General features: G+C 39.4%; 1 protein-coding gene across 3 annotated transcripts in view; it reads right to left on the minus strand.

The window, feature by feature from the left end:
- Plcb1 (phospholipase C beta 1) overlaps positions 1-13429 on the minus strand; it is a 675841-nt gene that overhangs the window by 172972 nt on the left and 489440 nt on the right. For all 3 annotated transcript variants that reach the window (XM_038329997.2, XM_038329999.1, XM_038329998.2), the window contains one exon: positions 4556-4702. In XM_038329997.2, coding sequence (XP_038185925.1) covers positions 4556-4702 — 147 coding nt within the window. The remainder of the gene's footprint in view (positions 1-4555; positions 4703-13429) is intronic.

The following is a 13429-nucleotide window of genomic DNA, read 5'->3' on the forward strand; positions in this document are numbered from 1 at the left end:
GAATACTGAATGGGGCTGCAGGAGTGGTTTAGGCAACCTCTAGAAACTTCACTCTTATAAAAAGGAATCCATCAGGGACTTTCACAGAAGTAGGTATGGATATTGGTTATAGAAAGCCCATGCTTAGGGTGCAGGATCAATCTGAAATCCTGAGACCCAAAAAACAGGGAGAGTACCTGAGAACTTGATGACGTTCATGGATTCCTGATCGAGCCAAGCCTTATCAGCTGATGTTTTGCTGCACGAGGTATAAATTCCTCACTCTTTGGGTCACTTAGATGGAATCCATTCATGTTCAGCCACAGGGACCTTTGCTTTTTGAATTTATCTTCATTTTATAAAGGAATTAATGTAAGATTGCCATTTAAAAATAAATTCAAGCAGGGCTTATTTATTTCCTAAGTTTATTCCAACACTCAATTTTCTTAGGACTGTATATAATTTAAATTAAACAAAAATGATAAAAGCTTGCACATGCCACAGTCTAGGAAATGGGAGAGAGATCAAAGAAGGGAGTTGGTAACACTCAGCTTGAGGTGAATAGTGGTTGGTTCATAAGGGAACAGCTAGGCTTTTTCTGCAGTCAAGAAAGTATATAGGAGAAGAGAATAATGATCTGAGATCTTCAATGAGATAATTTAATGAATCAGATTATGGGACAACCAATTCTAATATTTTTCAACATTAAATTTCAAATCTTGCATTTAGTTCTATGTGAGATAAGGGTATTAATTAGGCAATGATTCAGATCATAACTGCCTTTATATAGAATCATTATCTTCCAGATTTTTGGAGATCAGGAAATTTTATAAGCCAGCTATGTTGCCAGTTAAAACGATTATATAGTGTTTCTCCTGGAGAGAGGCTTTTTTTCCTCTTTGAGCCACTTGGATAGATTCCTCAGAGAGAGAGACAGTAACTTAAACATAATTACTACAGTTAGACTGCCAAGACTGTCTAAAATTCTTCAAAGTGACTGTTGTCATTAATAACCAGCTCATCTATATATGTATTTTTAATCTGATGTATTTTTGCTTTGGGGTCCATCTTCATGTTTAATGGGGGACAGTAACAGGGATAGAGAAGACACAAATAAGAGATTGCCAAACAGATTCATTCCTCAGGCTGTATATATTTAATTTTTATAGTCCCTGTGAAGGGAATCAAAAGAAAATAATCCAGGTTTTGAAGTTCTTCTTGTTTGGGTTGAGAGTAGAGCAACTCTGAAATACAAATCCTTACCATTCTCCAAGAAGGGCAGAGTGGTGACAGAGTGGCCAAGATTGGTGTCACCTGAGTCGTTCAGTCTTAACTCCTCCAATCAGAACACAGCCCCCCTGGTGCCGCCCTCTGCTTGAGCCCAGCATTGCTTAGGCTCATGTGAGTGAGTGGAACCCTCCTTAGGCTACTGCATGCTCCTATGAAATATGATTTCTGGAGTTTCCATTTGTTCTAGGAATGGATCTGAGACATGGTTATGCACCTGAAAAGAATCCAAGACAGCAGACAGGCAAGGGGCTGCAATCCATGTTTACAATCTCATTTATTTCTTAGCCATTGATTTTTAAATTTAATTGGATTCTGCATTAAGCTTTGATTATATATATTTTCTATTTTAGTGCATGTTTAAATGAATTGTGAGAGTTTGAATTTTTATTACAGAGACAGTCATATTTATTCAAAGGTCTCTGGGAAATAGAAGTATTATATTCACTTTGTGTGTAAATAAAGCAGCAGCCTTATGAAGTAAAGGCATGTTTTGACCCATAAGTCAAAAAAGGACTTTTCAAACAAAACCTTGAAAGCCTATAGAAATCTATCCTCCCGGGGCTGGAGAGATGGCTTGGTGGTTAAGAGCACTGGCTGCTCTTTCAGAGGTCTTGAGTTCAATTCCCAGCAACCACATGGTGGTTCACAACCATCTATAATGAGATCTGGTGCCCACTTCTGGCCTGTAGGCATACATGGAGGCAGAATACTGTATACATTATTAATAAATAAATAAATCTTAAAAAAAGAAATATATCCTCCCTCCCTCCCTTCCTCCCTCCCTTTCTTCTTTCCCTTCCTCCCTCCATTGCCTCCCTTCCCTCTTTTCCCCTCTCCTACTGATTATGTGGAGTTCTTCTCTATTTCCCCACAGGAAAGTGAATACTTTAAACTAGGAAAGTGTAATATGGTGAGAATTGATTTGATCTAATTCAAATCTCTGTAATGCAGACCACAGCACAATAACAGCTCAAAAGACAGAGCAAGAAAAACAAGTAGACTACTCAGGATCACGACAGCAGTTAGCAGCTCTCGTGGTTTAAAATCTGTGTTTCTGGAAACGGGTCCACTGATGTTACTAGAAACCAAATAGTGAGACGCAATAATCAGAAATCACATTATGTAAATAAGATACAGAGATGCGAAGATGCCGGCTTGAACTCTTTTTCCAGTAAATAGTCAGCAGGCTGGGGATGTTGCTTACTACTAGAACATTTACTTAGTTTGAGATGCCCTGGGTTGCATGCCTAGTAGAACAGGTGGAAAGGTGAGTCCTTCTATTTCAATATGCAAATATCTTGGCTAGTTTTTATTACAAAACTATACAAAACAATGGGCTTCCTTATGAAAATTTCACACGCACTTGTGATGTACTTTGATCCAATTTGCCCCATTCACCTCCTATTGTTCTCTTTCTCCTTCTCCTCCCACTGGTCCCCTTTCAGTTCCCAGAACAGTGCCTCCCTCATCTGACTCCACGCATGCATTTTTAGAGTGTGGATTTTGCATATGGTTCCTGGTGATCTTGAGTTCTATTCATTTTCCTGAAGAATGGCAAACACTCTGTTCTTCTTCACAGTCAAATAGTACTCCATTATGTTTATACACTGTTTTAGTGAGGCTGGGCCCACATCCTGGCCATGGGACAGTGCCCCAACACACATGGATGTCCAGGAACTTCTCTTGAAAGCTGAATTGGATTTCTTCAGGTACACACCTGAGAATGGTGTAGCTACACAAAGAAGAAGCTCTGTTTTCAGATTTTTCTTCTTGAGACCTGTGCACCAGCCTTAGCAGAAAGGAACCTGATTCCTCTATGATCAGGGACAGAGTGATGCTGAGGGAGGAGGAGATTAGTGGCTGCCAAGAAATTAATCTGCATGAAAAATCATTGCTGAAGTGCAATTTATAAAAATAAACCATGAAAGGGAATCTTAAACTATATTCTTTGTATTCAGTGCTGTTTGTGTTTCAAAACACAATAAATTCCATTGTATTTCAAGACAATAATTTTCCCATAACTGTTTTTGTGATGTTACAATGTAATATAATATATTACCAGCAACTGCATATTATTTGGGTTGTTAGTAATTATACATAATTTGTTACATACTAAAATTACTAATGGACACAGCTGGAGAGTTAAATATTTAAGTTGGAAGATAGAAGTAGAAATACTTTTGTGAACCAAGACCTAAGAAGCAAAACTAGAAAGTTTCTTTTGTAGACTTATATAGAACTTGTCACTGAAATAGTTTGGAAACGATGCCTCATCGTTTAATAACAGGGTCCACACTGTATTAAAGTACTTTGTTTCCAACAGAAAGGGGCCAGGGCTCGTTGTGGGGATTGGACAGGGGGCAGGATGGAGGGATGAGGGGGTGGGAGTCTTACTCTCTGGACAGAGAACAGGGTGAGCCTGCAGGGACTAAAGGGAAGGCATCTCCAAAGATCAACAGGTTCTGTCATCCATAAAAAGGTAAATAGAGGCGACCTAGCACTGGAAGGAGAAAGCAGGATGGCTGCAGGTAAAAGAACAGGATTTTAAAAGAAAACCACACATTCATATAATATGCGGACAGATAAAAAGTGAAATATTCCAGCGTGGTGAAAAGGAGAGTACATTTGATGCCTAATCGCTGTGTTATTGCAGACACGTGGGGGAGTAATGGATATACACACAAATGCTAGAAGGTTTTCTACACTGAGGGATTGCCATTTGGCACTAAAACAACTTCCAGGTCGGAAAGATAATCCACATGTACAAAATTTAGACACACATTTCTTTTTTATTCTTGTCCTTAGTATGTGATTAAAAACAAGACTCACTGTAAGTGGTGTCTTGGATTAAGTTCTTTTTTTTAAGTAGTTTTTTTCTCCTCCGCCCTCCCCCCCCCCCTTTTTTTTTTTTTTTTTTTTTTGCGGTGCCGGGTATGGAGCAAGCCTCCCACACATTAAGCAAGCACTCTGGACCTTATTCCTTCTGGAAATGCCTGAAAATTCACTGTACTCTCAATCTTATACAAAATCCCATGGGTCAGAAAACATCAGGTGCCGGCCGGTACAGTCTAGGAGACTTGAAAACAACACAAACTGTGGAGAGGCGAGGAAGCAGCTTCACAAATACACAGAGGATGGCTTCGAGCTGGGGAAGTCGGTACCGCAACCCCAGTCCCCAGAGACGTTGCCCAGGACAAAGGAAATGTTTGTTTCCCAACAACAGACACTAGAGAGTAAAATCGGGTAGGGCTGGCCGCCTAACTGTTAGAACCCGACCGCATCGTACCTGTGAGGTAGGTGTTGTGTGAGGAATTGATGAAATAGTGAGAGAGGGGCTGAGACATGTCTTCGTTCAAATCCAGTTTCTCAGGTGAAACGACTCCATTTTCTTCCCCGCTCAAGTAGCGCATGAATCCATCCACTGACATCTGCCCTGGAGAAAACAGATCGAGAGGCAAGTCAGTGGCTCAGCATCCTGATACTGGCGGGGTCAACCCACTCCAATCTCCTGGTCCATGACAAACAAGCTCTGCAGCATCCAAGGAGAAGACAGCAGACACAGTTTTGTCGTAATACAGACACACACTTGTCTAGGAGCATGCTGTACGTTACCATTATCCCCATATACATAAAGGAAAGATGCGGTTATTCTGATGCCGCCTCAGCTTTTCAGAGGATTTAAACACAAATTCTCTCTTTTTAATGTAATAGTGAACATCCAGTTCATGAATTAAAAAAAGAAAGGTTGCCAGGCAGTGGTGGTACAAGACTTTAATCCCAGCACTTGGGAGGCAGAGGCAGGCGAATCTCTGAGTTTAAGGTCAGGTTTAAATTCAAGGTCTACAGAACAAGTTATAGGACAGGCAGGGCTACACACAGAAACTCTGCCTCAAAACAAAACAAAAAACAAACAAACAAACAAAAAAGAAATGATAACTCTGCATAAATAACCTTGAGATGGTTTTCTAAATTTTCCATTAAGAATATTTTGCTTTTATTTTTATAATAAAAATTATGAACAAATATTTCTGCTTTAAGGGTTCAAATCATTTTATCTCTTCCAGAATATAAGAGATAACAAAAAATGACTTTTGTTTTATGTAGCAAACTGAGATCACACAGAGAGGGGGGCCTCTGAATTTTCTTTCCAAGATTACTTCAGATAGAAAAATATGTACTTCACTTTGTGATTCCACTCAGAATTTTTTTTCTTCTAACTCTCTGAGATAGCTCAGTGTTGAGACGGTACTTTTCTTTCATTACTGAGGAGTCACTGGCAGGCAGAAATTACACATATTTAGTATCGTTTGAAGCTGCCTTATAAGGACTCAGATAATCCTTCATTTCCAGCTCAGCAGCCTGCTAGCCCTCACCACAGCGTGTTTGTTCATTTTGATAGTTGAAGTTTCAAGATAACAGCAAATAAATGGGAAATGAAGGTGATGTCAGTAAAGGTTGGGGGTAGCAAATCTTAGCTCCTTGTTGGAAGGGTTTTGTGTTAATTTCAACGTGCTAATCTTCACTGAAGAAGTTTAGGCTCTGAACGGAAAAAAAAAACTTGTCCAAATGCGTGGAAACATTCCTTCAGAAGAACATACTTTGGGAGCTTTGCCATATGTCATCAAAAAGTTGTGTGTGTATAATTTTAACAGTGTGCAAATGTATATACATATATATAATATAGGACAGCAATTTCTTCTGAATTAAATAAACAATACATTATAAATATTTTCACCACAAAGTAAATTCTCTAAGATCAGTGCTTAACTTGAACTCATGAAATATCTGCTACTTATATTTTATAAATTATAAAACATAAACATATAAGATTAAGCAAACCTATTATCATTGTTTATTAAATTTGTTTTAAATATTTTTAAGTATAAATGACACTGCACTAAATGCTACAGCAGTTAAATCTTTATACATATATTTAATTCCTTCTGCAGACTGCACAGGCAGGAACAGAGCTGTCGAAGCAGACACACATGTCATCAAGAGCCTTAATGCAAAATACTAAACTTCTTTAGGTGTACCACGTAGAAATGGCAGAATTAACCATGACATACTACCACACTAAATTTGTTTCACATCTAGTGTATTCTTCAAGATAACTGATACCAAAGTCCTGGGAATAGTACAGCTAAATCATTGTTGACATCATTCAGGAATGAATGAATGAATGAATGAATGAATGAATGACTAAAGAAATAGAAGCTTGACTACTGGCTCTCTAAAAGAGAGTGGCTACTGTATGAATGAAATGTTTTCTTTATATTTTTATTCATCACCATCATTCTCATTGCTGTCTGTGAGCATCCATGAAGTGGGTGGATGGGGGCATATGCCTTGGAACATGGGGGTGTGAGGGCACAATTCCTTGGAATGCTTTCTTTTTTGCAATCTTTACATGAGTTCCAGGGGTTGGATACAGGCCACCAGGCTTCATCAGCAAGGACCAGCTAAACTGTTTTGCCAGAGCAGAAAGAAATATCTTCCTAAGCAAACGTTCAAATAGAAACAAATATTTGAAGCAAAAACTGCTAAAAGTGCACTCCAATATGGGATTGATAGTTTCCATAATGATAAAAGGAAGAAGTTCCAAGAAAGTTTCTTAATTAGAGATGAAAAATATTGATATAAAGGCTTTAGTTAGCATGCCTGAGACCTACAGCAGCGACCCACTTGCAGGTTATACTTGTGTGTGATCAGTCTTAACAGAGACCATCATCTATACATCCAAATAGCCATCACCTAATATAGCAACCATTCTGGTCATATGGTCGTCAGAAAGACCATCTGCCATTTGAGCCTTCTGTTAAACATGCCTTGGTAGATAGAATGCTTGCATCCTTCTGGATTGATCATGAATCTCATTAATAAACCAGTCAGCTTAGTGCCAAAGCTACTTCTACAGATAGTTGAAAAAATATTTTGGAGTATAAAACTCTTGAGGCAACATTTTGTAAGAGATTTAATTTTTTCCAATCTTCTAGTTTTCTGTGATTATTCCAACTTGATAAATATTACTCCACCTAGACTCCATCCTTCCTTCCTCTTTTTCTTTCTTTTTTCTCTCTTCACCTTCTACCCATTCAACAATTTATCTAACACCAGCCATGTACTAAATACACAGACAAACAGCACAGGGAATGCAGACACAGACCCTGCCTTCAAGGAGCTCACTGTCGGGCAGAAAGCATGATGCTCCACCCACCCCACTGAGAAGCAAGCACTGGCACAGCAATGTGCCCATTCTTAGTTCTGCTGTGCTGGGGGTCTCCCATGATGCTTCTGCACCAAGTCAAATTCACAGGATCAGAGTCGTTCAAATTAGAAAATAAATTGTTCTGAAAGTGGAAGATCATCCACGACAGTAGTATTGAGCGTTTTCATCCCACACAAAAGGCAGCTTCATACAACTCTGTCTCCCACTGGGGCCATCCCTTAGGGAGCAGGATTTGGTTCTCTTCTTCCATTGAAGGTTCTAGGAATCAAACTGAAGAAGGCAGGCTTGCAGTAGGGGAGTGATTTTTACCTTCTGAGCCATCTTGTTAGATGACATGAATCTAAATTTGAATAAGAACAACATGGAAGTTTGCAGAGTGTTCAGACAAAACATGGAGGTGATCAGACACTTCTCCTTCCAGAGCTCTACCTGCTAACTACAGGAGCAAGTGTTCAAGACTTGTGATGCCCCAAGTGAATGGGGAGAGGTATGGCAAAGTCAAGATATGTCACTGTGAAAATTAGGGTCAGTCCGCGCGCACTATAGAAGGTGAGTCAGTTAAAGGTCAGGAGTTCAATTTCAACATACATTTCACAGTCTGCACAATGTGTGAAAGGTGCTTTCGACTGGTCAAGGTGTGGGGGCAGAGAAAGGGCCTTAGATTTTCATTGCTACCATGTAACCCACAGTGGAGGATGCTGTTGCCATTGACTGCAAAGTATAAGCATTAAAAAAAAAAAGTCTTTCACTATGAAAAACTTCCGTTTGTTTTCCTAGCACATGGAGGAACACAGGCGATAGAAAATCTTAAGAACTGACATAGGTTGGAGCTAGACATTGTAATTCAGTGGTGGAGCATTTATCTAGCATGTCCAAGGCTGTGAGGCTACGAGTTCAGTCCCCAGCACTGCAAATGCAGAACAAAACAGAAAACAACAAACAAAATGAAGGTCAAGCCTGACACCAGTCAGTGGGTAAATGTTTGCTACTTGCCTGAATTGAGTTTGAGCCCCAGGATACACATGGCAACAGAGTTGCCCCCTGACTTCTAATGTTTCTACACATATACACATGGACACAAATAAATGTAATAAAGCAATAGAAAGACAAAGCAGCACCCAAGCCATCCAAATAAGCAACCAAATGGAAATGCACTGTTTTTCTAAACAAGGTCATAACAGACAAGAGTCCAGCTTCCACATCGCTGCAGTAAATCAAGGACAAGCCAGTCACAGGCCTCCTTAAGTCTTTTCTTCAAGCTTTCAAGTTCTGTGAATTCAAGTGGGCCAATAAATTAAGGATCGCTAGCCAAATTAACAAAACAAAGTCCCACATCAGAAGGATTACAAAACATCAGTCTACGATGGGGAACAATGGACCATAAAGATTTCTGGAATAAGAATCAAATGGGATTTAAAGAGTGAGACCAGATGGCAAAGGCTAAAAATAAATTCCCTGACATATGCTCTGAATAGAGAGACTGGTTGCTTTCCATTGTCCATCTTGGTCACATGATACACCTTAAGGTGTTTATGAGAACACAGACTAACTATTTATTACACCATTTGGAGCCAACGTGGGGAAACACAAGTCCCTGGGGAAATGCAGTAACACTGTCCTGTGAAGTTCTGCAGAAGAAACTCCAGGTTCAATGTAAAAAAGAAACAGGTTCGGCAAAGAAAGGGAAGGCAGGGCTGACTTCACTAGAGTGGAAGCATCCTTGACAAGATCCCAGAGGAAAGCGACTTGACCAGATGATGGTACCCTTGGGCCATTTAAAGGTCTGGTCATTTTTTTTTCCAGCAAAACATTGTCATAAACTCTCATATTCATGTGGTTTTGCAGTGATGTCATGGCTGTGTATCACCCACTCACTCTTCCTGACCCTCTCTTGTCCTTGGGATAGACAGTGGCTGTCATTCTGCTGATGTCCTCGTGTGGAATAAGGAAGAGACAAACTCAAAACTCATCTGTGACACTTTGAAGCCTTCCAGAGGTGTTTTAACCCCTGCAGTGAGCCTGCGACACTTGGCAGCCTGTACTTCATCTGTATAATGCACGGAAGCCCCTGGCAGGGCTACAGGGTAAAGGCATTATCAGAGGCTATTCCACAGGTCTTGAGGGACAAGGGAAAAGGAGGATGCTTGTGAAAAGGAACTCTGAAAAATGGAAAATAATAATATAGAAGAGCTTTTTGATGTGTTCTCCAATATCAGGGTCATATTAACACACACAGACTATCTCTGATAGAATGTTCTGGAATGATTCTTCTGTTCCAGGCATCTAGAAAAAGGCCTTTGCATTTCAAGTGTATCCAGGAAGAGTAAGATGTCTAGAATCTACATGGAAACTAGGGCCCTCCTTGCTAATGGCTATCAACACACATTTTTATTGAGGGCCGACCTCTATGTGCCCTGCAGTGAGAGAAATCAGGATATGTCCATCAATTCTTGGTCCTTCAAAACTTAAAACCACATTTTGATGGAGGATTCTCATTGGCTAATAAACAAACTGCCTTGGCCAGCCCTTAGGTGGGTGGAGTAGACAGAACAGGAAGAAGGAAGTGAGGTAGATGGCTCAGTCAGATGCCACGCCTCTCCTAAGTTAGTCAGACCGCCATGCCTCTCCTTAGGGGGAGAGATGCGATGAAGCTCCAGCCCAAGATGGACATATGCTAGAAACTAAACGGTAAGGCACCACTTCGTGGTGCTATACAGATTATTAGAAATGGGTTAAAGCAAGATGTGAGAATTAGACAATAAGAGGCTAGAAATAATGGGCCAGGCAGTATTTAAAAGAATACAATTTGTGTGTTGTTATTTCGGGGTATAAGCTAACCGGTGGCCGGGAGCGGGGTGGTGGGAAGCCGGCCCACAGCTAATCACTACAACATTTAGGGCAGGAAGTGATGTTCAGTGTTTAAGAATGCTATCTGCTCTTGCAAGAGGACCCAGGTTCCACTTCCAGCACCCACAGGGCAGCTCACAACCATTTCTAACACCAGTTCTGGGGGAATATAATACTCTCTTCTAGCCTCCGTGGGCACCAGGCAAGGATGTGGTGTACAGATATACATGTAGGCAAAACCACACATACACATAAAACAATTCCTAAAATCACAGCCACTATTCTGCTGCCTAGGTCTGGCATGAGATGGGGAAAAACTGGTCAGTTTTGATCACCAGTATCCTGAGCTTGGAGAAAAGACATGAGGAGAGACTGAGTGTAGATGTAAACAGACCCTCCAAGGAGTACCAAGAAGTCACCTGTGTAGTTTGCTCCTGATGCATACACAGAGTTGCAAGAAGATGCTGGGCAAATACCAGAATGGCCTAGAAGCTAAGAGATTTCTAAATGTATAACATTTCTAAAGTTGCTTTCCAGAATGACTTGTCTTCAGGTAATGAGTTGAAACAAGCTCCCTAATTTCCTAATTTCTCCTTGATTAGGATCAAAAACTTTCCAATCTTTCAGTGATGCTTCTATGTCAATCATTTCTGGTTCTTGCTGTTTACTATGTTTTTTACTTCCCATCATGGAAGAAGAGAGTGTCATTCCTTCTTATATCTACTCTCCCACCACATATGAGGTCACGATATTCAAAGGCAATATTATCATGGCTATGTATCCTATTTAGAACCAGGTCATATAGTGAACCAACAATTACCTTGCTCAACTCTTAACTTCCCTTGAGTTTAATAAATGACTTATCATTTGCTAATTTCTTTGCAAATGTATCTAAGCCAACTTCAACTCTCTATCAATTACCTAAACCTCATTGTAATGTGTTCAAATGCAAGTGCGTTCTCAGTAACATTGTCTTGAATTCTTTCTTGAAGCCTTCTGACATACCCAATTGAAACTGATGAGTTTCTATTCCTTTTACTTCTATTCTTTTGTTTTGTTTTCTGAGACAGGTTTTCTCTGTTTAGCTTTGGAACCTATTCTGGAACTAGCTCTTGTAGCCCAGGCTGGCCTCGAACTCACAGAGACCTGCCAGCCTCTGTTTCTCCAGTGCTGGGATTAAAAGCCTGAGCCACTACTGCCAGCTCTTTGAAAAATCTTTCTTATTTTTCACATACTATGCCTTGCTCTTTTATGAATATATAGTTCGCTTTAGTTGTAGCACATTTGTTAGTAGCTGCCCTGATGAAAGATTTCAGAGTATTGAATTTCCTGTACTTTACATGTCGGAAAATAATTTATATTCAATTGTACACATAGTTCCTAGTTTAGCTGGGTATAGCATTCTTGGTAGAATTTTTTATTTTTCTTTATAAAGTTGCTGCAGTGTCTTTTGATTTCCAGCATGTATGTTGGAAATACTGGAGTCTTTCTAATTCACCATCTTAAAAACAGCTATGCAGCCTATTTTTCTTTTGTCTCTCTTGACGTTTTCAGTATTGTTGACCCAAATTTATTGAAATTTCACAATAATTTGTCTTGGTAAGGTTTTGTCTTTACTCTTTGTTTTGGTCTGAAAGTTATTAGCCTGTTTGGGATAAATTTCATAAATTTATTTTTATGATGCTTTTTTCTTTCTAGGATATTATTTTTAAGCTTTAAGACTTTAAGGCATCTTAAACATATATATTTATACAATTTTCATGTTTGTTTGACTCAGCTATTTCTTCAATTCTATTCCCACCTCTTTCTTCAGTGTTTTGCTTCTGCTATGCTCTTTTTTAATATCCAAAAGTCAATTTCTGGTATCTGACTATTTTTTATTGAAAATGACATCTGTTCTTATTTCAAAGATGAGTATACTTGTTACTTTTCTGAGGATAAAATGGTATCTAGACATGTAATTATTTCTGTATAGTTATCTTTTTCTGCTGTTATTGTCTCCCTGATCCATTCTTTAAAAGTTCTCTTCCTATCCTTAGAAACTACAGTTTATTTATATTTTCTAATTGGCAGAATGAAAAACTCTGGATTATTTTATTGAGCTCTGATGAGTGCCTTTGAGAACTGCAAGACAGATGAGGCATCATGGCAGAAGGATCCGCCTTTGTCTCTCGAGAAGTGAACGCTCATTTTTGGGTCTCCATGTCTAATCCCTTGCATGAAGATTAAATATTCAGTGCCATTGTTCCAGGCCCATGTGGAGAAAGCACGTATGGGTCTCTGTGGGTCACACTCTATGACCTTATTTTCAAATGGTTCCTCTGCCTTCACGTATCCTGTGTCATCTTCACTTAGTCTGCTCCTTTCTCAGGTAGGAATTCTGACTACACTCCAACAGCTGCCAAACTCCATACTAGTCTCTATTGGTACTCCTCCTTCTGGATGAACGCAGCATCTTCAATTCCTGAGATTTTTAAGGTTCCTATGGAGTAACTCAGGGTGGTTCCTAGCATGCCACTTGACTGATCTAGGATCAGTTCCTCAGATCCATTACAGCTGTAAGTATACAGCTAACTTTCTAAGGTAATTGCTTATCTTCTTAGTTCAAACTTTTTCTAGATCATATCTTCAAAATTGTCCCTTAATGCAGTTTAAGTGTAGACCCAAGTTAGCTTAATTAGATAAATATATTCATGTCATTATGTTTACCTTGAAGTTCTAAGAGGTTTCTATTATTATACATATATTCTAGTAGTTTAGATAAAATTAATTACATAAGATAACTTTTTTAATAATTATAGAAGAAAGTGATTCATAAAGTAAGGGATTTTTTTTAGGTCTTCTATTTTGCCAGGTACTTACTGTGGCCTTTGCTTTTTCTTTTTGCTGTGGAACATATGCAGTGACTAACATCTCACGATAGGTGGCACTATATGGACAATTTGTCTGTGATTTTTTTTTCTCTTTCTCCCTGTAGCATGCAGTCAGAGTGGCAGATGCTGTCTAAACTTGCAACTGGGAAGTTGTTTGGGCCTCATGACTTCTCTTGCCAACCTCACAGAGACGTTTGTGTACAGCAGGTGT

The sequence above is a fragment of the Arvicola amphibius genome, chromosome 5, assembly GCF_903992535.2.
Source record: "Arvicola amphibius chromosome 5, mArvAmp1.2, whole genome shotgun sequence".
In the NCBI taxonomy this organism is placed as follows: domain Eukaryota; kingdom Metazoa; phylum Chordata; class Mammalia; order Rodentia; family Cricetidae; genus Arvicola; species Arvicola amphibius.